The sequence below is a fragment of the Eulemur rufifrons genome, chromosome 2, assembly GCF_041146395.1.
Source record: "Eulemur rufifrons isolate Redbay chromosome 2, OSU_ERuf_1, whole genome shotgun sequence".
In the NCBI taxonomy this organism is placed as follows: Eukaryota; Metazoa; Chordata; class Mammalia; order Primates; family Lemuridae; genus Eulemur; species Eulemur rufifrons.
In genome coordinates this window covers 121512699-121538529 of record NC_090984.1, presented here as the reverse complement: position 1 = coordinate 121538529, position 25831 = coordinate 121512699, and the positions used below count along the sequence as shown (strand labels likewise).

General features: G+C 44.2%; 1 protein-coding gene across 4 annotated transcripts in view; it reads right to left on the bottom strand.

Moving 5' to 3' along the window:
* EML1 (EMAP like 1) overlaps positions 1 to 25831 on the bottom strand; it is a 171393-nt gene that overhangs the window by 14318 nt on the left and 131244 nt on the right. For 3 of the 4 annotated variants that reach the window (XM_069465296.1, XM_069465294.1, XM_069465292.1), the window contains 12 exons: positions 21010 to 21038; positions 17507 to 17636; positions 14982 to 15131; positions 14089 to 14158; positions 12323 to 12433; positions 11369 to 11464; positions 9831 to 9965; positions 8779 to 8878; positions 7550 to 7704; positions 5343 to 5468; positions 4935 to 5066; positions 2387 to 2454 (listed from right to left, as the gene is read on the bottom strand). In XM_069465296.1, coding sequence (XP_069321397.1) covers positions 2387 to 2454; positions 4935 to 5066; positions 5343 to 5468; positions 7550 to 7704; positions 8779 to 8878; positions 9831 to 9965; positions 11369 to 11464; positions 12323 to 12433; positions 14089 to 14158; positions 14982 to 15131; positions 17507 to 17636; positions 21010 to 21038 — 1302 coding nt within the window. Of the gene's footprint in view, positions 1 to 2386; positions 2455 to 4934; positions 5067 to 5342; positions 5469 to 7549; positions 7705 to 8778; positions 8879 to 9830; positions 9966 to 11368; positions 11465 to 12322; positions 12434 to 14088; positions 14159 to 14981; positions 15132 to 17506; positions 17637 to 20057; positions 20115 to 21009; positions 21039 to 25831 lie in introns of all 4 variants that reach the window. The other variant, XM_069465295.1, reaches the window with a different exon arrangement.

The following is a 25831-nucleotide window of genomic DNA, read 5'->3' as shown; positions in this document are numbered from 1 at the left end:
CACATGGAGGAGAGAAACCCTGGGCAGGGAAGATGGCCAACACCTAGTGCTGAGTCTGCGGCCAGAGGAAGCAGCAAAGGACCATGTGGAAAAGCTCCCCAGATCCAACACAGGGCAGTGCAGGGCAGTGCAGGGCTGGACGGGGCTGGGACAGCTCAGGGTGGTGATGTTCTGAATCGCACTGCACAAGCACACGTGGGCCGAGAGTCTAGACCTTATGTGACTTAGAGTGTGCAACCAACAGGGTGGGACAGAGAGAATGGAAGAAAGGTGAGCGGAGGACTGGTCGCTGAGGTTTACCTCTCTGGGCCCAGTTTCCTCAACTGTAAATGGGGATGAGTCCAGTTAGTAACTTTGTAAGCTAAACGTTAAAGTCAGTTTAATGGATGTGGAAGTGCTTTGCATCTCCTGATAAGGACACAGCACTCACGCAACGTCTGCAACTCTCAGCCTGACTGAGCTCTCCTGCCTGCTGCATTCTCAAAGGTGGCAGTAAATTGCCCCCAGTGCTTTTTTTTCTTTTTCTTTTTTTTTTTTTTTTTGAGACAGAGTCTCACTCTGTTGCCCAGGCTAGAGTGAGTGCCGTGGCGTCAGCCTAGCTCACAGCAACCTCAAACTCCTGAGCTCAAGGGATCCTCCTGTCTCAGCCTCCCGAGTAGCTGGGACTACAGGCATGCACCACCATGCCCGGCTAATTTTTTCTATATATATTTTTAGCTGTCCATATAATTTCTTTCTATTTTTAGTAGAGATGGGGTCTCGCTCTTGCTCAGGCTGGTCTCGAACTCCTGAGCTCAAACGATCCGCCCACCTCGGCCTCCCAGAGTGCTAGGATTACAGGCGTGAGCCACCACGCCCGGCCGCCCCCAGTGCTTTTAAGGATAAAACGGAACATGGGCTCCCTGCTACTGCAGTTTCAAACCCGGATGACACACACCTAATCACATGTCCACTGGGGCAGTCACTGTCTTCTCATCCCCGACACACGCCCTAACTGTCAGCATGCATTGGTGACGGTCCTGCCCCGATCAAATTTGGATCTTGCTTCTCAGCATTGATTTCTTGCATCTTCAACAACCATTTATCTTTAATGTGCTATTTAACCTTAATAGAGGCCGAAACGTAACAAAGAGAGGCCAGGGCTGACAAGAATATGTCTTCCAATGGTCCTGCGAAATCGACAACAGCAGGCGCTAAGCCCGGCCCTAAACCTGAGATGTGGGAGGCATAGGCCAGGGTGGTGGGGGGAGGGATTAGGCTACAAGAGCCATCTCTTCCATCCCAGGACACCGTGTGATTCTGAGCACTGCCACCATGTCCTACCACATGCCATAGATACAGCCACAGCTGTCAGAAGGTGGGGTCCTGATGAGTTAGAAGCTTCAGCTGTTTCAAAGAGAATTAAGCAGAAGGTAGAGTGAGCGTGCGCATGCGTGTGTGTGTGTGTGTGGGGGGTGTCTATGGAAGCATCTCCACGAAGAGTTGTGCTGGATACATGGAGCCCAACATTTAAGATACTGCAACCTATGATTTACAATGGTTATTCTTTCTTCATACATAGATATTCTACAGTCGTAACAACAGAATCCAAGTGGTACACTTTTTAGAAAGGAAGGATGGGAGTGAAAATATCTGAATGAAACCATAGTAAATGTGTATACGATGACAAACATTAAGGTGCAATCAAAACTTGTAAAACCATGATAATAATAACCACACTGTCATCTGCCAGGCAACCCCAGCAGATGCTCTACACGCATCGCCTCCTTCAGTCATCAGCGCGCACAGCCAGGCAGGTAATAGTGTCATCATTTACAGAAAAAGGAACAAATTCAGAGTGTTTACGTAACTGGCTTAAAGACACGCTGCCGCTAAGTGGCCGAGATTGAAACCCAGATCGGCGTATCAGAGGTGCCAGGTAAGTTATCGGCTAAATTGGAACATGAGGCTTGGGATCTGGGCAGTTTCTAAAACTTTGAAAGGTCAGTTAGGAAACCATTTTTATATGCTCAGCACTTTGAAATGCTTTCTCCTCCAATTCCAAAGTCAAGGCTCCTCCCACGGTCCCGAGATGAAGGGTGGGAGAGCTCCACAGACCTCTGAGACTGTAGGGGTGGGGGTTGGGGGCAGAGAGTCTGGTGGGGCCTCTGGGACAATTTTCTAGGAGACAAGGTCCATAGCTTTCCTCAGATTTTCCCAAGGTTCAAAATGTAACGGACCATTGTTTTAAGTTTTGCTCTTGAGTTTTGACTTAACTCTTGGACAGTCACTAGAAGCTGAGAAGACGCTGCCAAGGGCTGAACCGTGCCTGTCCCTGGGGAAACGCAAACCACAAGCCTCTTTTCCACACGCGTTCACAGCACAGGCCGCGCTGGCGTGGACTTACCTTCCTGTGAGTGTTCCAACTGCAACCACAGACCCTGAAGGATGAAAACCAGAAGACTGAGCTGGATCCTAAAATATTTTAAAGGAAGTGTAAATTGATGGACAGATACAGCACCATCGCATAAAACACACACACACACACACACACACACACACACACAGCTCCAACTCCTCGGGGCTACCTGGCTCTATTTAAAAAGACTTTTTTTCTCCAGAGAGAAAAATGTTTTCCTACCTGAATGAATGCCGTGTTTAAATAATGGTAAATTTCTATCCCTTTAGCATGTTTCTCTTTCTGTCCTATATCCTTTCATATAGAGTAATCAGATGAAAGACAAACAAGTAAATGCTCTTCTTCCAGGTTACAGCTCATAAGCCCAGCCCCTTCGGCTGACCCCCGCGCGGAAGGGTGAGTCGGCCAACAGTGCGCTCCATCTGTCGGGAGGCGTGACTGCGGCGCCGACTCCACCACGCAGACGCTGGCGGAGTGCCCGCTGGACGCAAGACACTGGGGCAGCCCCGAAGGGTCACGGGAAGAGCGAGGCACATCCTAGGTTCTGATCTAGTCGGGCACACACGTGTTCGTTACTAACTCTGATATGAGATGACAGAGGTGAAAACACAGGTACTGGGGAGCCACAGGGGAGAGAGAGGTGAGGTCAGGCTGGGAAGCTGGGTCAGGGCTTCATGGTGCAGAGAGCATCGGACTTGGGCTTTCCCGTGGAGGAAGAATTATCACTGTGGATGTGAGAAGTGGACATGCCAGTATTTTCTTGGATCGGGTTAAGGAGGCAACGGCATGATCAGAGTGGTGGAAGCAACACGTTCTGGGCATATTTGAGGAATGGCAGGTGATCAGTGGTTTATGGTACAGACTGTGTGGCATGAGGAATCGGGGTTGTGGTGACACTAGTGATGTAGGCTGCATCACCACCTCAGGGACTTTGATCGCTAGGAAGTAACACTGTGAATGATTTTTTCTTTCAATAAAATGAGAGGCATGACTGAGTCTGCCTCGCAGAAGACCATTTGGAAGGAGTGTTTAGGATAGATTGGAGTGAGAAGATATTAATCACAGGAAGATCAAGAAAAAAGTAGGGATGGGAATGAAAACAGGAGGCATTAACATACTGCTGGGTAAACTGAGAAATACGAGAGACCAGAAGGAAACTTCAGATATGTGACTACATTACTTTAACGCTTTCCCTGAAGTGGGAGCTGTAGTTAAGCTCAGGGCTGCCACTGACAGAAATCACGTTCACTTGAAGCTTTACTACTTACAAAGCAGTTTTGCATCTATAATTCATCTGAGCCTCAGAGCAATTTTGAGATGGAGACCCAGGCACAGAGGGGTTAAGTGTTCCTGTCCAAAGTCGCCTGGCCAGCAGGTGGTGGAGATGGAGCTTAACTGGCTTCCAGTTCGAGCCTCTACCCTGTGTCACGCTGGGTGGGTGGCAGCCTGGAAACTGCCCTCCTGGACCACCAGGACACAGGTACGACACAGAACACCATTTCCTGTAGCCCTTTCCTGCCATCTCGGGCCACGCTGCTCTCTTCTCTGAGTGGCAGTGCTGCCCCCCGGCCCTTCCCTCGCAGTGCTCAGCTGCCTGCCAGGGTCTGGCGCCCTCGGTGTACCTGCTCTGCAAGTGAAGGGGGGAGAGCCCAAACTCGGGCCCAGCACTGGGACACGCCAGCAACCCTGGGGGGATGAGAGGATGATGTCTGTGGTCTACAGAGAGGCTATTTCCTTCAGTGGGACTGTACATGCCTTTACGGGCACAGGCAACAAAGAATGTGCTTTTGATTCACTGAAGTATGATGCAGAGGCAAGAACCTGTGTTTGGGAGCCAGACTGAGCTGGGTGTAAACACAGGCTCTGTCCCTTACTGAGTGACCTCAGCAAGTTATTTAACTTCTCTAAGCCTCAATTTCCTAATCAGTAAAATCAGGGTAAAAAAGAAAAACTTCCACCTGCAGGGCTGCTGCAAGGAGTAAGGATAATACAGGCCCAGTGGCTGGCATGCAAGTGCCCGTGCTGAAGAAACACATGATAGTCCCACTTGCAGGGAAAGGGCATTTCAACCCTCTGGTACACAAGCTGAGTTCCCTTTGCAAAGTCCACACAGGTGAAGACTTTAAAACACAAGCTTTAGCCCTACCATCAAACTCCAAATATAGAGATAAATTAAATTGTATGTTTTCAGTACAGCTTGTGAGCTCTCATGCAAAGTGTCCACTGTAACTAGAATGCAGGCTCATAACAAGTATTTCGCAGCATTGAAGCCAGTTAAGAGACTCTGCACTCAGGAAATCTGACAACCAACCAGGAAAGGCTAACTTGCTCTCAAAAAATTCAACAGGGAACTCCAGAATTACATGGATGAGATCACTCGAGGCAATGTTAAAAAGCAATGCAATTCTAAAGAGATAAACTAAATGATATTGGCTTCGGGATAATTTGGTATCACTATTAATTTCATGCAAAAAATAAATGAACATGTTCCAAATGAATTTTTATAAGAAAAATGGAAATGTAATGTGTATGTTACCTCTATTATTTTGTCCCAGACGGGCCGGTGACCAACAGCGTCCCAGAGAGTGGCATGCTTGTCGTGACCACAGGTCAAGAACTGAGGTTTTGAGGCATGGACAGCCAGTCCCCAAAGCTCATCAGTGTGACCCTACAAAGAACCAAGACAGACAGAAGCGCTCTGAGATACTACAGCCAATGCCCAGGAGCCTTAAGTGATGACTAGCCATGGCTTCATGCCGACTTCGTAACTGGACTCACCAGTTTCCCTCCTCCCAACTTAACTTATGGCAGCAGCTGAAACTCTGAAGTGGAGGAAGTTATCTCAGTATAAAACATGAGAATAATCACCTCTTTGGAACGCCTGATGACAGTCTGCTGTAATGCAAGACGGAAGTGTTTGCTGGGCCTGCTGAGTGGATCATACCTGAGTGATGGGTGCAAAGTCCCCTGACAGAGTGCCCTGTAGGACGAAGTTTCTAGTCGTGCCAATCAAGATCACATCACCTTTCCCCTCGGCCACTGTCCGTATTGGGCCGAACTGTTCTGGAATCTGCATTGAAAAGAGTCATATGAAAAGTAAATATTTATAATTTTATTAAATTATTAGCTCGGTCATTCAAAATACTTGTTTATATATCATAATGATATCCCTTATAACAGATATATATATAAAGAGAGAGAGGGGGTTTTAGATAGATAGATACACAGTTTTGAGTGAACGATCAAAACCCCAAACTTTATTTTTTTTATTTTTTTTTTTTTTTTGAGACAGAGTGTCACTTTGTTGCCCAGGCTAGAGTGAGTGCCGTGGCGTCAGCCTAGCTCACAGCAACCTCAAACGCCTGGGCTTAAGCAATCCTACTGCCTCAGCCTCCCGAGTAGCTGGGACTACAGGCATGTGCCACCATGCCCGGCTAATTTTTTTTTCTATATATATTTTAGTTGGCCAGATAATTTCTTTCTATTTTTAGTAGAGACGAGGTCTCGCTCATTGCTCAGGCTGGTCTTGAACTCCTGACCTCGAGCGATCCACCCGCCTCGGCCTCCCAGAGTGCTAGGATTACAGGCGTGAGCCACCGCGCCCGGCCCCAAACTTTATTTTTGAACTACAAACATTTTTTAAATAAATCTTTGTATATCTTAGAAGAATCAGCAAGAGTGAGGTTGTTAAGAAAAAGCACTTTCCTTGACAAAATCAAAAAATAAGGACTACTACTGGTTGGCTTTCCTCTTTACTTGTCATGACTTTTGATAGCAATAGCAAATACAATTTGTAAAGTAAACAATAATATAACACGGTCATAGTGGGAGCTCCTGAACACCTACTGTAACTTAAAATGGTAAATTCTTTGGCAATGTCACTCTGTTTGCTTTTAAAACCCATTGTTTATGTTGATAAACATATTTGGTCTAAATGTTAAGAAAAAGAATTTCAATAAAAATAAACAAAAAAACAATTTCAAAATACGCCTGCTAAAGCAATTTGCTGTGATGAAGTAAATAAAGTTTTTACACCGTAAAAAGAACAGACAGCACAGGTAGACATTGGCAGGTTGACATTGGGTACTCCAGTTCCAGGACCACAGGAAGTGGCCTGCCCTCACACAAACTTTCTATCCCCCTATCTGTGTTAGCACAGATTTGAAAAAAGATGACAATGATCCATGCTAATGAAGAGGAATCACAGATACTAACAAATGGTAACTGCTATGAAATTAGATGAGGCTTTGGAGCTTTCTTTGCAGTCATAATTTAATATAGGTATGTCTATGTCTCCGGCAATTCACAACATGTTCAACCAAAGGCTGGTCAAATCTTATAAAAAATATTATCACAACTAAAATCTCCTTGCAGGGGGAAGTGATTTCCAAAGCTCGGAGGAAGGCCTTCCTTTAGTAAGAGCAATAATCAACAGAACCAAATTTGCATCCTGGCAAAGAATGGTGCCGTGCTGCTCGCTGATGTAACGTGCAAGTGTGTCGTACGTATCCGACTTAGAATGTGTCCATTCTATGCCAGGGATGAAGAGCATCACCCTTCAGAATGATGCCAATTTTGCAATCTGTCTCCTCACAATTTCCTGGAACTGCGGGGAGAAAATCCAATGAGTGCGTAGAAGGAATATCGACTTTCTTGCCTCGGGCTCCTGCTGGAATGCAGGGCTGCTAACTAGGTATCGAGGCAGCGAAGCGGCTATCGAGATGAGTTAGAGCCCTAGACAGCAGCTGGCACAGCTGAGAGTCATATACAAAGCAGATACTCTACTGTAGTTCAATCAAAGCTATAATGTCTCCAAAATAACACTCTGGAAATTAAAAGTGAAAAAAGAAGAAAGATTTTAATGATAAATCAATACGTGGGAAATAGTCCCTTGGAAAGTTGAGATTGGTTCTATTATACAAATATTCTCAATGTGAAATGTGTTACAACCTCAAATTTTATAAACCTAACTCCATTTTAGTAGTTGTACTTAAACTGCCTCCATGGTTTTAATATGTTGCCCCATATAATATAATTTTGTCTAAATAATTTTCAAGACTATAAGCTAAAGATTTCAAACTAACAAAGAAACTGGTTAGGATAACCACTTAAGGTTCAAAACGAATTTTAACAGTCATCTTGCCGACCTACCTCAGTTTTGTGAAGCTTTTGATAGTTTCCGCTCCAAGAAATGAGCTTCCGGTCTTTGCCACCTCCCGACACCAGCGTGCCATCTCTTAACATACAAAGTGCAAAAATGCCACCCTCGTGGGCCCCTTGAACTGCATAGCTTATTCGATTCGTACCTAAACACACCAACAAAACCATCATTACCAAAAGGCTCCCCTCTGCCCATTTCCAAATCCATTTCATTTTTGTTTTTAAGATGCGATATGGTCAGTCAGGACATCACTGTAACACAAATATATGAAGGATCCAATTTCTGAAAGTTCGCAGAGCACCAGACAAGCAGGAACTGGATTAGTTTACGAGGAAGGAAAATGCCCAACACAAAGCATCTTGTGGTCGGAGCACTGAGTGGCGGAGAACGTGGGCTTTGAGTTTACAAAATCCAAGATCCGCTCCCAAGAGGACAAGTATTTAATAACTCGTATCTGTTATTAAACAGATTCCCCTCTGTGGAATGGGGTTACTGCCTGCCCTACGGGATTGTTCCAGGGATTAAATGAACAGTAGATAAAGCACCCAGAGCAGTAGCGATAATGCAAAAGTCACCTATTATTTAAAACTTACATTTATGGGTCTGTTTCCACCTTCACTCCCAACCGGAACACTAAGACCCTTGAGGACACGAATGGCGTATTTTCCCTTTTTTCCTGGCACCTGGCTAAGCAGTCATAAATGCTCACTGGACTTAACTGCACACACATTTTCTAAATGACAAATCTCCCTCACTAAACTATCTGCTCCCTGACGGGGACTTGGATCTGACTCATTCCTGTGCTCACAGCATCTAGCACATCCTCGGCATTCGGCAAGTGTCCGCCGGTGTTATATCAATCAGGAAAGTTACTTAAATATTTTATGGCTATATAAACAGTCACTAACAACTTCATCATTAAACTCTGTTAATACAGCTCCTAATAAAGCTATTAATTCCATCATGATACCCTGCGTTTAAGGAGCCTCTCAGGATGATGTAAGATCAGTAACTCTTGCTACTCTCCCGTTTTCCTCCGTTCCAGCTTTACGGTTCCAGCCCCACACGCACATGCGTACGATGTAGCTATCTATATAAGGCGGAATTTAATAGAAATCCGGTGAATTCTAGTAATAGACAATTCTTACAGAAGTCACATTTGGCCTCTTACTCAAAACATTACCAAAAATTGTTGGCTTTGGGAACAATCACTTGTTACCTTTTCCCCATACTAAGATGTTGCCGCTCGAGTCTCCGGTAATGGTGTCACCATTTTCAGAAAAAGTCACACAAAGGACAAACTTTGGCTTTTCTTGTTTCTGCAGAACATAGTGAACATAGATATATTGACTCAAGACAGCCTTTCATCTGTATTAATAACATCTAGAACCACAGTAATCCCAAAGTGCACAGTGTCAGCTTCTGAAACCACCCTGGGTGCCTTCCGTTCTTATCTACCATCATGTTGCTTAAGCCATGAGGTTAACTGCTCTAAGATAAAGAAATTTCTGGCAACTCCAAATGGCTGGGGAAATCATAAAGCTGCAGACAGTAAGCAGAGGAGGGTATCGGAAGGGGATAAGGGTGGGGCTGTGCTGTCATGACTGCAGCCTAAAGGACACAGCCCAGCACCAGAATAAAGGGGTCCTCTAAATTAGCCTCAGGAGGAAGTGGTGCTGTCCCCTGGACCAGCCCACTGGGGCCAGGCTCTGCGTGCCCTGAGGCTGGGTGCTCTCTTTCCTCCTCCCTGGGGTTGGGTGCTCCTCTCCCTCCCCTCTCCCTGGAGCTGGGTGCTCCCCTCCCTCCTCCCTGGAACTGGGTGCTCCCCTCTCTCCTCCCTGGGGCTGGATGCTCCTCTCCCTCCCCTCTCCCTGGGGCTGGATGCTCCTCTCCCTCCCCTCTCCCTGGAGCTGGGTGCTCCCCTCCCTCCTCCCTGGAACTGGGTGCTCCCCTCCCTCCTCCCTGGGGCTGGATGCTCCTCTCCCTCCCCTCTCCCTGGGGCTGGATGCTCCTCTCCCTCTCCTCTGCCAGGGGCTGGGTGCTCATCCTTTTTCTCCCCTTATTACCAGTGCCATCCATAAGTCACGAGGGGCTCCCCCCCATGGGAGGGACCCCAGGGATAGTCCTTATCGCTGCACCCGACAGATGCTTCCCCACATTTGCCATTAAAACCAATTCTAAGGCTGAGATACCTCAAAGCTCCCTTAAATCTAGCTGATCACATGTACCACTCAATAAAAAAATAAAACAAAAAACATAATGTAACTCTACCTCAAATAACCCTTGCTTCTTAATAAGGGAGTTTCCTTCTAGTGTCCAAAAATAGAGATGTGATTTTCCACAGGTAACTATGATATTGGTGTCGGTGGGGTGGAAATCCGCAGCAAATACAGCTTCATTAGAGCACTAAGAAAAACAGGAGAATCAAATGCCTCAACTCTCTTAAGACACTTAGGAAAATAAATAAATCTGAACCACAAATAAATAACTAATTCAAGCCAGCACTGTGCCACTGCTACTGGGTTCTCCCCATTGAATTCCTCTTGCTGTAAACGTTAAGCGCACGCTGGCCGTGTGCTTTCCCTCCTTGTCTGTCTCCGGAACTGGGCGCTGGGCCCCTGAGCACAGGGGACACATCAGAGTCCTCTTCCCATGCCAGGCCTGTCACAGGGCTGGGCAGGCATCGGGCACGCAGCAAGCTTTGCTGAGGAGTGGGGTAGGAGCAGTGGGGACCCAGGAACAGCAAGCGTTTGCTCTCATCTGCCAGTCAGGGGCCCCCAGCCTGGCTGAACCACGGAATCCTCTGCTGGGTGTTAAAGTGCAGATCTCCAGGCCTCGTCCCCCATCTAGTGGTTGAAATCTCCAGAGAAGGCCCAGGAATCTGGATTTTACACAGCTCCATTGTCCATGCTGACTCTGGCTGCCCTGTTTTCCCCAGGGAGTCCCTCCCGCGTCTAATTCCTGGGACACAGGAGGTGATGTGGCCCTCTGGGTGCCACTTCACCACCCTCCAACACATATCCTGACGTCCAGGACCTGCACCTCGGTCTGCTAAACCTGGCACCGACTGTTGTTTCTCCTGATGATTCAGTTATATGTTCTTGGACCTGGATGACTTGCCTCTGATTACTTCCAACCTAGCAACATAGCAAAAAGAACCAAATACCTGACCAGGTATTAGAAGGCAGGGCTACGGCATGGAAACAGGTGTTAGGAAACATGCCTGATTAGAACATAATGTCTCCTGCATCCCAGACACACAAGAGAGGAAGTTAGGTAAGTGAGGTTATCTCCTGGTAGTTCCAATGCTGGATAAGTAAGGTTATTCAATGGTAATTCTAATATTAGGTAAGTAACGTTATCTAAGGTTAATAGATGCAAATTGAGAAAGCTGAAGTCAATTCTATAAAAATAGGGATCCAATCATGATTTTAATAGGTGAAAAACACCAGAAAGTCAAGAAAAGTTGACTTTATGTACTGTGCAGGATGTATTAGAGGCAGAAGTCGTCCAAGAGGGGCCACTGCAGGAGGGTCCCACTGGGAGGGATCTGGGATTTAGCCAGAGGCTTTTGCTGCTCTTTCCTGAGTCTGTTCCGCTTTGGATGAGCCCCTGTGCTGGTGGCACTTGCCCTGTCCCTGCCCTCCCCCCAGATGGAGAGACTTGCGCCCAAGGGCTGGGGGTGGGAATGGGCAGCCCTCTGTGGGAAACAAGAAACAGGGACACTGGGCCCTGGAGCCAGCTGGCAGGAGGCTACAGCTGTGCCCAAGAGTCTCCGTATGGGAAAATCATAAGGCTTGGAGCGAGACCTTCACGTCGGCCAGCTTTTCTTCTTTCTGCCAGTCCCACACGGACAGCACGTGGTCGTTGGAGTCATCCACAGCACAGAGATTGCTTCCTCCATTCTGGAAAGAAAAAATTATTCACAGGAAGACTACATTTGAGAATAAAATGGGTTGAACATGATTAAAATGAACATCAATTTTACTCTTAATAAAGAGTCTGCTACATTGTAGCTAAAGAATATTCACCCACTGCTTTTGAGACTTGTCTTCTTGGCCAATGTTAGCAGGTGAATGGGGATTAATGAAGGGACAGGATTGGGGGCGGAGGGGGGTGGGGTCCGGAGGTGGCTCCTCACCATGGGAACAGAGCTGACCTCCTAGAGCAGGCAGTGCCCAGAGCAGGCACAGTACAGGGGCTGCTACCAGCTGTGGCCACGGCTACTGTGAGGCTGCACAAGGACTGAGCACTAGGGCCACCGTGACGTGGACATGTGTGTGTCATGCGAATATGAGTTTCTGAACTGGCTGAAGAAGTGGTTTGAAAGACTTCGGGGGATCTGCTGAACCAGCACATCCTGAGGAAGCTTGGAAAACCACGAGGCCCTGTCCACCTCCTGCCTGCGGACAGGCAGCCCCTGTCGGGATGGCAGAGACATGTTGGACCCACTTGTGAAGGGAGCAGATGAAGTTCAAGGCCAGAGCAGGCAAACTGCCTTGAGGACATGAGAACAATGTCATGGGGGGCCTCTTTGCTCACCAAGCCCACATGACCGAAGATGCTTGATTGGAAGTGTGTGTGATGAGACATGTGTGTGACCTCTGAATGAGGGGACCCGGAAAACAGGAATGTCAGAGCTCAAATCTGTACTTGCACCCGGGCAGTTAATAAGTGTGCTAAGTCTCTCCCTTTTCAATATCAAGTTGATTCTCTTGCTCCCTACGGAAAAAGACTGCAGTACCCTTGGGGCTCATACTTACAGATTTTGAAAATGCAATGCAGGTGACAGCTCGGTCAAAAAAACCTATTCCGATGACGTGCAGAGTATTCAGTGTCACAGAATCCCAGATGCGCACATGTGGGGGCAATTGCTGTTTTGAAAAACCGCAGAGTCACCGATTGTGATGGTTTTACAAAGTTATCTTTACCTTAAAAGCTACAAGATTACTTGGGTAGTAACTTCAATTTTGTCAAAACAAAAGATTTTTTCCTGCATTTGAGGAGTATGCCTTTTAATGTGAATAAAGCTTTCCCAATTTGGGTAACCAACTCTTGACAACTGTACCACAGGAACTGACACTCTAATTCAGACACTAGGTGAGTCTGAATTTTAGAAATGAAAGATGACAAGTAAAATGGAATCTCATATAGGGGTTATTCTTTGAAAGTCTGTTGCTAAGGTGTCGGCGTGTCCATGTTCATCAGGTAGGTCACCATCAAATAGCATTAAGAGCTTAACATTCTTGGGCAAAGCAGGCAATCAATTATGCGCAAATAAAATTTAGAATTGTTATGATTAGTTCAAAACTCTCTCAGCTGTGTGCCTCGGTTATTGATACTAATTTTTCTCTTCCTTAACAGAAGAAAGCATCATAGAGCAACGAGCAGGTATATCAACGAGAAGAGGTACTAGCGTTGTACCTAGTGGACAGCCTAGGCGGTAGGTGAGCTGGGTTCTAGCTCAGTCTTGTCTCTAAGTAGCTGGGTATCTGCCGGCAGTCACTAGGCCTCTCTAGATTTATCCACAGGTAAACGTGATGACAGCTATAACATTTTCTCTGGTTCTAAAGTTGGGATTCAATCTCAATGGCAGAAACTGAAATACTCTTTTAAGCCACTAGAGGGAAGGACAAGGTTTACTATTAATTTCAAAGAATTTTTCAAGGCCATTTAACATTTAAAAAAAAAAGAAAAAGACTCATTCCATTTATGTGAATTTACGTTAATAGTAGTCTAATTTCCATTATTCCTGTTAACTCTTTTCAATAGTAGAATTATAATGGAAACTAGCACAAGGTTAATGTTTAAAATCCGATGTTATTAAAATATTTTCTGAAATATGGTAGTATTCATATTTTCTGGAAGAAAGCACTTTGATAGAAATGTAAGTACTTAATGCAATTAGTTCCAGATAATATATTATGCAATAAGCTATATAAAAGTAGATATTAAAAAAGCTACAAGCTTGCTCTCTCTCACGCCTTAAAATACAAAAAAGCCTTGCTGAAGTGCTTACAAAATTTGTGCTAAAAGCCTCCTAGCAGCTTTTGTGATTTGCACACAGACACAAACTCTGAAAGTTGACGTCATGATTACAGGGCATTCATGACAGAGGGTGTCTGAAATTTATTGAAGAGGCAAGATACTCCAATATTTAACTGATTATGATTTTAACTTTATTCATTAAATGTGTACCTTCATATTTTAATGCTTATCTTATGTGTAAATAATCAGTTTAAGAATTAGTGAATTCTTTTTCTTAAGACAGCCACAGAAGCTGTGAAGGAATTAGTGAATTCTTTGGCAAGAACAATGCTATTTAAAAATTCGCTGAAATTAACGTGAGCTCAAGAGATTTTTAAGGTCACTGTAAGACTTTTAATTTATAATAAAAAAATTCTAAAGAGGAGGTCAGAAGTATTCAGATACTGTAACCATAGCTAACATGCTTACTCATCAGCAAAATGTTTTCAGGAAATTACTTTGTGTTACCAGTTTACTACAAAAATATGAAAAGATAACTCACTTTTCCATCCTTAGATGTGCCTGCGACTTGTCCTGTTGCTATCGTGATCCTGTCAGGATGAACTGCTAGGCTAAAAAAAGAATATTTATAAAAATCTATACTTTAAAGTTATGCTTCATTTTTCCCTTGATCAAATATAATCTAGGTGAAAATTTAAATATAAGAAATACATAATGCCTAACTTCTTACAGACTCATGATGATTCTTTGAGCACCCCGACCTTAGAAAATTAGTGCTTATTTCATTTCATCTTAATTACCTTATTTCTTCTTGAGAATACTCAAACTTAAGGAAAAAGCATCCTTTGCTAAGGAAATACCATTTCAATCTCAGAACTACTTAATTAGCCTATAACCTTTATTAAGAGAAGTCATTTTGAGTATATAAAATAGGAAAGATATCATCTTTTGCCAACAGGATTTTTTATCATTGACCAGGGACCCAGGATAAATACAAATACACAAATCCACCTATTTATCCATCCACCCTTCCAAGATACATGCAACCTCTACCAAAAGCTACAAATGAATTAAGGGAATAGCAGACCCAGCCATAAACATGAAGCAAAACATTCTTACCTTCATCAAAAAATAAAGACCCAAATTAGAAGCCTTTAACACGTGATGTGTGAAGAAGGTCTCCAAACAGGTGGGAGCTATTTGCTTAGGTAAGACAGTCAGTTAAGATTATGTGTTGTGAGGACAGAAAACTGAGAATGAAAAGGTGTCTTACTGGGCCAGGTAACTCACGCACGACAGAGAACACAAAGGAGCTTTTCTCAAAGGCCGTTTTCTCAGACCTCTTTCTCCTCTGGGGTTATATTCCAACACTGACTTCTTTCTGCAAATGCTATTTCCACCCGTGGAACGGGAGTCACACTTGTGAGCACTCACCACTTCACGTCGTCGTTGTGGCCGGCGTAGTGCCGCTGCAGCTGCTCCTCCACGTTGTACAACACCACCACGGACGCGATGAAATAGACCGTCTCTCCAGTCGGAAGCAAGTACAGGTTGTTACGACAGTCTCGACCTCGGTACCCATAGCTTTGTGCAAGTCAAGATAAAATTTTTTTCCTTTAAGAGCTCACAAACATTAACTTTATCCAACAGGTTCAGGCAATAAGACAACATATGACTATTACCATCAATTTCACTAATTTAAATAACATTAAATTATAAATACTCAGTGTCAAATACTTCTGACCCCCAATAGCCATGCAGTAAAGTTGGAAATGGTCATCAATTACAGTGAATATGTATTTTTCACAGTGCAAAGATTTGGTTTTATGTTTACAAAGTCATTGAGTCAATTATGAGTCTATTTTTTGTTGTAATCTAAGAGCTAAATCTTTTACTCAACCCCTTTTTTAAACACGATAAAAGTATTCATTTGTCAAGTGTACAAATGACATACACATGCACACAAATAATACTTAAAAGGTAAAACAGATTAGGCTCCCCTTCTCCAGCTTCTTAGGGATAATTACCCCTACTAAAATTTTGGCATATATACTTCCAAACCTTGAAAACTATTTTGAGAACAAAACATCACTTGAACTTGGATGTAAAAAAATAACTTGGCAAAAAATACCATTTATTTGGAGCAAATTTCAGTTTCATATCTCCTAAAATATAAAGAGGAAGTAAGCTGAATATGTTTTGAATAATATTTTCCAGATTTGATGGAACCATTTAATAAAACACTACTGACTTAAAGAAGAGCCAAATCATTTAAATGACATGTGTCAGAATATATTCCAAAACAAGTACAAGTAAATGCTTATGACATTTGAATCTAAAAAAATAAAAAATGCATTTTAGAGGAGAAATTTAGGTACAGGTGATATTTTTAAAAAATTCCCAAAGAATATGATTCCATAATCTCAAAAAGTAATTCTTCTAAATGAAGTTACAACAGCTTCAATTTAAACCAACTTCTTATAATTTGCGTTCTGGACTTGGCATTAAACCAGTACTCAATAAATATTTGTTTGAGGTGAAAAAGGGATTTTTACTCTGTCTTGAAATCTGCACGTACTAAAGGTGGCCTCTGTGGGCTTCCTCTAAAGTTGCAGATAAGTAAATAAATAAATGGAATTAAATGGAAAAAATACCAACATTTAATTCACCTTTTTCATAGGTTCTATTTTCTTGTCTTTCAGCTGTTTTCCCCTGGAAGCTCACTTTTCCAAACCTCATACTGCGAAGCTGCCAGCAGCTCTATTTCAAGAATGTCAGTCATATGGTTGATTCAGAATTTTGTGGCCTAGTTTTTTGGGGAGCCTTTTTTTATTTACATATATATTTTTGATACAGAGTCTTGCTGTGTTGCGCAGGGTGGACTCAAACTCCTGGACGCAAGTGATCTTTCTGCCTTAGTCTCCCAAGTAGCTGGGACTACAGGCAGGTAGGATTATATCTATGCTTCAGGTCAACTTTGTTTATGCCATTCATTTGACTCCCTTCACTTAGGGCTGTGGTATTCATATCCTTATATTATCCCTCCAAGCAGTCGGGATTACTCTTGAAGTCAGCTTCCTCAGGCTGGTCAAGTCCCTGCTCGGCTTAAGGGGAGAATGCTAGTCCTTCCTTTCAGGGAACCCCTCTTTTTACTTTAGGTTTAAAAACTTATTTGCCAACACTGTTTAGCTTCAATTTCTGATATTCCTATTTTCTCATTCACAAGTTCAATATTTTCCTGCATTTTCACTGTTGTTTCCTTGTAAAAATGCAGAGCTCCTGGCTTCTCCAATATATCCCTGAAGAGTTGACTAAGTATATGATAGCTCCTGTTAAAAATAATCAGGTCTCTCATTCTCATTAAAATCCTAAATTCTACAGCATTCTTGATTATTTTCACTAAGCTTCCTTCTTTTCTTTTATTCCCCAACTTTCCCCTAGAGATGGGATCTCGCCATGTTGCCTAGGGTGGTCTTGAATTCCTGGCCTCCCGACATACTGGGATTACAGGAATGAGCCACAATGCCCGGCCTAAGCTTGCTTCTTCATAAGTTTTTAACCAGCTTTATTCTTTTGGAAAGATTAAAATTCAGACCAGAAGCTAATGGTTCACTTTCCCCTGACTCCCACCCCCAAAATCATTCATACAATAATATAACATTTTAACATTTTCTTTTCAGGGAAGAAATGTATATGTATTAGAGCAAGAACCACATACATTTCACTCAGGAAGGGTAAGTCAGTTTCCCCATAATCAGTAGCTCCCATGGAGCTCCTCCTTTGCTAGGTATTGTGCTGGGATCTGACACGTAGCCAACTTTGTCAAATTAAGGTTTCTTAAAGTGAGAGTAAAATATTTTATTTTTTAAAAACTTAAGACTTAAGTTTTATGAATTTCTACAGTTAAGCTTTAAGTACTGATTTACTTGTATAAGATCTAATCAGTGAATAAAGGATACACCCATTCCAGCTTGAGCCTCTTGGTTGGAAGTTCTACTTTTGCTTCCAAACTGTAAGAATCCACTTGATCTTTGGGCATGTACATGGTAACAGGGCGTCCACGAAGAAACATTTTTACATAGCCTTCTTCTACAAAAAGAACAAAGAGTCAGTAAGACACCTCAGTGCCCAGTAAACCTGAAAACAAATGTCATAGCCTCTCTAGCCTTTCAATGTCAAAGTGAAAACCTTGCCCTTACATCATTTCTAATTCACATCCTAGAAAAAAATAACTAATACATAAAATCACACACTTTGAAACAAAAGTTTGCATCTTGTTTGCTTTTGACATTTGGCTTACTTAGTACAGGAAATATATAAGAAATCGTAAAAGACAGAAAAGAATTGGATTCCAACAATTATTTTCCATGAGATTTTAGTGCTTACATTTTATCATCAGAAGGGGAAAAAAATACCACCCCAAAAAATTACAACACAAGAAATCCACTTAAATTTTTTATTGAGTTCAATGTATACATAACCTCAATATTAAATGTTATAAAATATCTTTCAATATTTAAATTGGTTTGTTATCTTGCAATGTAAAAATATATCTTTATGTATCTTTTACATTGGACAATTCTTTCCAGTGTAAAGAACACAAAATCAGCAGCAGTGCATGCTAGGATGGGTGCAAAAAGGAAAATGCTCAGAGAAAAGCTAGACATGGAAAACAAAAGAACAAAGGCCCATTAGGGAGAGAAATCAGGAAGCAAAACTTTCCAGAACAAACATTTCCATAATGAAGTCACTTTTGATATTTTAATAAATTATAGGGACAAAAGCAAATATTAATAATATATTGACATGGGCAACTCCTAGACCTTAAAAAAAAAAAAAACAACCCAGCTTGGGTGTTCTGACGAGAGTGTTCAGGATACAATAAGAGCAAGAAAATATCTCTTGAGCTCCTGATGAATTCTGCTCAGATTCAGAATTCGCTGAATTCTGATGCTTCACTGCAGACCAAAGGACCTGGCCTTAATGGCATTTAAACTGGGCAGATGGAACCAAGGATATCTGTACACATCTTAAAAAGTAAATCATCCACAGAGAGGAAACCAGTAAGGAAAAGTCATAAAATAATTACAGTACTGTAAGCACCACATTTACAAATTAGTTTTGTAAGTCTTATTCCTAAGGATTTCCAAACAATGCCACATGCAGTATTACTTAAAAATTACGAGGGCATCCCCATTTTATGTAATTGTGTGCATGCACTTCAGGTCTTAAACTCATGCATGTGACACACTTTACACGCTGCGAATTAAGTTTGACTTTAAGTGAGAAGCACGGAGGCATTCATCCATGCATGCGTGTGCCAGTTACGCTGTCCCACTGATCCTCCACCAGGCTGGCGCCGACCTCCCCCGCTGCACCAGGGCCAGCCCATCTGGGGCCGCCTCCCTGCAGGCTCTCTTATCGAGTCTGGGGTCAGCTTACACACTGCAGCCAAACCATCACGGCCCAAACTGGATGCTATGGGGTCCTTCCTCCACGCCGATTCCTTCGCTTGCTCTTGTACTTGGGTGTGGCAGGACTCGCTGCCCTGCTCTGCTCTCCCCTAGCAGGACCTCAGCGGCCACGGCCACCCTGTGGGGAACGCAGCCTGCCGTGTCTCTGTGCCTCTGCTCGTGCTGCTCTCCTTGGAAACCTCTTCTGCTCCTTAACCCCTCATCCAAATCTAAGCTCACCTGACTGTGTCTACAACACCTGAAGAATCTAAAAGCACCCAAAAGACGGACGTTGAAAAGAGCGGCCAGAGCGATGGAGTGAGAAATCACATAAAAGGTGATTCCATCAACTCTCCATGTAAGAGATGAACCAATCCTTCCAGAAAACTCACAGAATGTACCTAAGGAGTAAAGATGATACAATGCTGTGTCCATGACACACAAAAAGGTCACTGTGGATGCACACGATCCACGTGTGTGAGATAATCTACTTGAGTACATTGAAGTATGTGCTGGGTAAGGATCCTTATGATTGAGGCTTACTTACTGCACAATTTAAAATTACTGGACTAGGCAAAAAAAGCACTAAATTTAGCCTTGGCACTGTTTTGTACTGGTAATTCAGACAGGCTACATCTAAAATAAAAATGCGGCCGGGGAAGCAATGTTTTTTTTCCAGGCATGTTAGGATAACGGCACACACAACCACCAAACCCAAAGGCACTAGTGGGGAGAGGCCAGCAGCAGTGCAGGGTACCATGTCAAACGGTGGGACATCCAGGGGTAGCCCTATAGCTCTCTTAAGGTTTACAGAGATGAAAAAAATTCCTGCAATCAGCCAATAATCAATGAAGATCCAAATGATAGCCACTTATTAAAGCCCATCCAAGGAAATGCTCAGGGATGCTTTTAACTTAGAATAAATCAAAGTGGTTTGCATCACAAAAACATTTTCATACAAGGAGAGTATCTGTTTGCCTGTATGAAAAAAGTTTCTGTAGCCTGGGTAACAACAGCTTTGCTCAGAGAGCTATGAGGTTTCAGAAATGCTGCCTACCTTTGCAGTGTGTCACCCGGCGTTTCCCTTGTGATTTCGGAGACAGAGACAGAAGGGCTAGATGAAGAGACGGGGAGTACTGCGAGTGTGACTGGCCTGCCTGCTCCCAGAGCGCGCGCGGGCTCTCGCGGGAGACCTGCCCTGCCCCCCATGGTAAGATCCGGACACAGCCCAGGGACTCTGACAAGTGCGCGCACCATGTGGCCCTGCGCGCTTAAGGCAATTACCTTTTCAGTGAGTAATTTCATGCTTCCTGAGAAGGAAATGAACACTAAAGCACATGCTGATAAATACAAAAGTTTGACTTTTATGTTTTATTTTGAATTTAAGAAAAAAACTCAGAAACATTAAAATTAAATGAATTTATGTAACCAGTTACATACTTGTCCAATGTTTTGCATTTTAAATGCATTTTTAAATAAAGTTAAGATGCTAAAAAATAGCATCTACTTTATTAAAAGATATGTTAAGAAAAGATCTACAGAAAGGTACATAGGAACTATTAGTTTGCGGTTTAGGAGATCATAGGCAGAAAAAGGAAAGCTACTTTTAGAACAAAGTTATATAACTTGATGCATCAGAAACTTTCCCTTGAAGAGAAATGCAAATGTTGGTGACAGAATACAGTTAGTAAGGAAGGAATAGCCAAGGCAACAGAAGTCTTTTAATCTAGAAATTCCATTACCGCATAGGTGGTGGCATTCCACTCTCGCCCTTACTGTCCTGTCTTAAATCGGTTTTAGCAGGGGTAAGTGAAGGGTTTGGTCTCTATGACTGTGTAACAGGCGGTCTTGCTGTCATTATCGCAGCCGTTGGTACCCAGGACTAGCTGACAGCTCTCCATCTGGTCCGCACAAACATCAAAGCCCCCAAAATAGCTGCTTCTTATCCATCCCCCAAGTTCTGAGGAAGTGAGTGAGGGGGACCCAGACGAAAATTAAATCAGACTTACCTGCACTGAATACCGGCTCCTTGGGTTTGCTGTGAAAACAAAGCAAAAACAGTTTTTAAAGGGCACCTTGGGTGTTTGATCTCATTCACTTAAGACTTCACAGCCATTCGCTGCAGTAGTTTGCCACGTTAACAGGAAAAACAAACCAATTTTCCCACAAAAGGAACGTGCATAAATAAAAATGTCCAAAGCTAGGTGCAAGAGTTTATACCCTAACTTAATCACCAGAGTTGTGCTTTTCACGGAAGAGGAAATAAGTGTTTCAGGGGAAAAATTTTGGTTAATTGAGACGGGAACGGCCTTGTCTAAATGTGTGAAAAGGGTTGTTTTTCTCCTCCACACTTTTCTGACAGATTATTTAAAGAACTTATTTAAAACTATCAAATTCCTGACAAAAGATCTTTTGGGAGAGGACTTGAGAGCTCACCTGCTAGGTGGGCGACTGCCCTGAGGAAGACAGGAGAGAGGGACAGAGGGTCAGGGAGAAGGGAGGGGTATGGGGTGTGGTGTCCCCAGCTCAGCTATACCTCATGGGAGCCATGCGGACACCACTGCTGACTCCAGCCACCCTGGGCGTCCAGCACTAACAGGCTGAGACCACCACACCTGGGAAACCAAACCCACAAAGGGTTCAAGGACAGTGCCGCAGATGGACAGAGGTCACCCCTAGGTGCAAGGGGTCCCACAAGGAAAGCTTCCACGAGGGGTCCCCAGGTGCAGAAGGAGAAGGCGGGCCATGGCTGCAGGCCCACTGTTTCCCGTCAGGGGCATCCCTCCCGAGACGACCACCTGTGTGGAGACGGCGCCATCTCTATTCCAGACTGGGACAGGGACGTTCAGGGAACCCAGGGAGTGTGAACGGCAAGTGAGCCAGAGTCTGGGAGACAGCAAAGTTCATGCTGTTTTCCACACACCACCCAGATTCCCAGACTTCCTCCCGCTTTAAGACATGGAGCAGGACGTAGCACACCGGTGAGAGCCATGAGGTGTGCCGGTTTCGTCATCACTCCTTACACGTAGCTAGAAGCACACACGCATTTTTTGTTGTGCATATTTAAAAAAACAAAACAACCTGAGTAGATCTATTCCTAATATTACTCCTCTTTAATTTTTATTTTGAAATACAACAAAAAATACCATGAATAAAGATTACCATAAATCCCATGAGATAATAAATATTAATATCATTATGTATTAATATCCTTGATTTCCTGATAATTTCACGTAGTACATAGGGTGAGGTAGTGGGGGCTACCGCTTTGCTGATGCTTTAAAAGTGCTTTACACTGTTCACACGTGTTCTATGTAGATAAATCTGCTACAGGCTTCCTTTTCCAAATTCCAAACTACAGTAATTGGAATAGTACTATACAAGCATGGCACCACCTTTTAACCTAAAAGCCTAGCTCTTAGCTTGGATCTGTACAATCTCCACGCAACTCCTTTATTTTTCTGACCTCATCTCCCTTCACTGTGTTCCCTGCTGTTCCCTAACCTGCCCGGCAGGCCCCCGTGTCAGGTGTTTGCTCAGGGCACCCCCTGGACTGTCATCCCTACAGCTGCTGCTAGAGCCTGTTCCCTGCTGTCACTACAACCTCCTCAGGCCTCTGCCACACCCTGCCCCTCCTGCTTCACTGTTCTCTACAGCACTCACATCATTTTGTTTCTCCCACTAGGAGGTAAGCTCGTGAGGGCAGCGGTCTCTGTTTCGTTCACTGCCATCTCCCCCTTGCCTAGAACCAGAGACAGGGCTACCCAGGGCCTGGTGCGAGGCCTGGCATGCAGACGAGTGTCTCTCAGTTCTCCAGTCCTCAGACTTCGCTAGGGCTCTCTCAGCTTTCCCCTTCCCTCCTTGGGGCGGGGGCAGGCGCGTGGGGCAAGGCCTAGAAGTATGGAAATTTGGTTTTCCTGCCCTGCCCTCAGACCAGAGCAGGCCTGGCCTGCCTCTGCCTCGGAAAGGGTCTCTCTCAGCAGCCCGTCCTGCTCCCTCCCATTTGCCATGAGTGCTCACAGAGCACCTGTGCAAAAGGGGTGTGTGTTTGTGAAAGGGAAGGTTCCCCTTGTGTCTGGAGCCCGCAAGGATTCCAAACTCTCCTGCCAGTCCATACTGAGCCTTTAACAAGTCTATAAAGTTTCAGCTGTTTTCTTCTTACTCCATCTACATGGGCTGCCTTCTCTCCTTGCTGCTCTGCCAAGATGAAAGCAGGCATGGGGCCTGTCTCTCTTAAGAGGGGCTTGATGTTTTTTGGATTTTAGTTCATCATACTAGTTTGTGACCTCAGCTCTAAGGTGGGTTTAAAATAGCTATGATTTGGGAGATTACCTGGCTTGTTCTCATTGTTAGGGTGGGAGTGACATTCTTGTGCTTTTCTGTGTGCTAAGCAGAAGCAGAAGTTTTAACTCCAAATTTTATACACACTATTAGGTTCACAGGCAGAGTGAGGGCAGGAAGAGGAAAGCTGGAACGCATACCCCAAGGCACAGCTCCGAATCGCAGTAACAGAATCAAAGGGAAGCCAGGTAGGGAATCCAAAGATATTTTTTTCATCATGACTTTGATCATGAAAGTAGAAAGATGCAAAAGCTATGAACATAGAAAGAAGCAATCCAGAACTTTTCCTAGAGATAGAACAAAGCAAGTATGGACTATGTTCCTCTTAGGAAGATCCATAGGAGAATGTGAACTCCAAATACAGAGAAGGACTCTCGATGCTGAAGTCCTACAAGAGGAAGAATGAAAGATTTCTATTAAAAGACTGGGAAAAAGTAAGAGCGTTAACAACTGAAGGTCACCAAGAGAAGTACCAGGTGGTGCTAAAATGCTTGTATTTCTTTAAATCATGCTCTAGACCATGTATTACTTTTTGGTATGCTGTATTTAGAAAATACATTATTGTTATGTTTCATTAGCTTGGGAAGTTAAATTTTTATTGAAAAAACATAGTATATTTACTTTAGAACCCATCATCCCTGCCAAGGCACCACCATCTTTCCTAAAAGGCAAGCGGAGTACCTGGGAAGAGGTAACCTCACTCATGCACGCAAGCCTGACAGACATAAACGCTCACGATGACAGTGACACTTCTGAACTACCAACAGAAAGGCAAACCTACAGAATATATAGTGACAACAATGGTCCAAAGTGAAAGACACTGCGGCCTCTTGTCACAGTTAACTGGAGCCACACACTGAACATCTGTCCTTCCAGAACTCACAGTGACTAGAGCTGAGAGCAGGCCCTTCAAACCCAGCACTGTTTGAAACAGGCGTGGGCTGCGGTGACCACTTCTCAAGGTGTTATGCAGTGTGTCTCTGGTCACCCATTCCTAACGTGAGCTAAATGGAAGATATTCAGTGGGTGACTTAACACTCTCTCCACAGGTAGGGTGTGGCTCCTTGCGGGGAAGAATGCCCAGTCCTGTTGTAGGAAGGGTGAATAAATGCCAGGTCCGGAACGAGACTGCATTCATCCCTCACCCAGGACAGGGTTGATAAAGATCTGACGCCCACGACAGAAGTGAGCCCAGAGGGGAGAAAGGATTTTTCCTCCTCACTGTTTAGCTGTTCTGGCAACAGGTGTGGCCAGTATCTCCAGGATGAACAGTGCCACAGTCCGATGCAGTTTTTACTGTGTGTTTCGGCAGGATGGAGATTTGCTGAGGGAGCTTAGCCGTATGCTCCCTTGAGCTGGTTGCTTCAGCAGATGGCACCAAGGACTTTTAGAAGACATAAGCAGTCCCTGGGCACTTGTGGAGGATGCAAGGTGCACTTGGGCCTTCACCAGGCCAGACTAATAGCTGCAAGTGGCGATGGCAGAGGACTGGATATTTGGCCCAAGGACAAACTCCCACCCTGAGCTGCAAGGCTCACACCAACACAGAGCAGCGCACTCACCACCAATGAGGCAGCTATGACCAACTAAGTCTAAGTCACACACATTGAAACTCCTGGAAGTGTTCGCTGTGGATTTTGGATGCACACTCTAATAGTGGTTGTTTTATTCATTTGATAAAACTCGTATTTGTCACACTGTGAACTGGTGTTTACACGGAAAAGAGCTCCATGAGAACCTGCTCTGACGGTGACTCGACAGTCACTGTGCTTCTCCTCTGTGGGGGTGCTGCCCTTGGCACTTGCATCTAGGTTAACCGACCTACCCTGCGTTCCTGAAAGGGGGCTCGGGGCCGGGTCCTGAATGCTGCAGGTCTCGGACACACAGGGGAGTGTATAATGGAGCTCTGGGAGACTAGGACTGGAGCAGAGCCGACAGGGGCCAAATGCTCCTTGAGCAGAGATACTTGCTGACGGAAGTGATTAAGCAGGCTTCATCCCGGAGGAGTCTACTCTAAAGTTAAACGCGTTATTTCCCTGTAACTTATTCACATCGTAAAAACCATGGCTCTCAGCAAAACATGACTTCCTCTGAAAATGATTTCATGTCATAAAACAAAGTTCCCGCTGGAAGTCTACATATTCTACAATGGAAATAATGATTCTTTATAAAAATTGCCCTTAGGCAGCTTTTCACTAGAAATAGGGTCATTTAGGAACCCTTTTGGAGACTTTATTGGGGACAAAAACTACTGCCTCATAGACATCTCCAGCCAACACTTCCGGCTTCACGCGGCGGCGCAGGCTGTGCCCTCGGGCTCGGGCAAGGAGCTTCCCTCCACGGGCCTCGCCTCCTTCATCTACAAAGTGGAGACACGGCTGTGAGGTGCAGGGTGTCATGGGAGTAAACAAAACGTGTAACAAAGTGCTCGACACATGGTTATTGATTATGTTACTTCCTTATTTGTCCTACTTTCACTGACAAGAACCC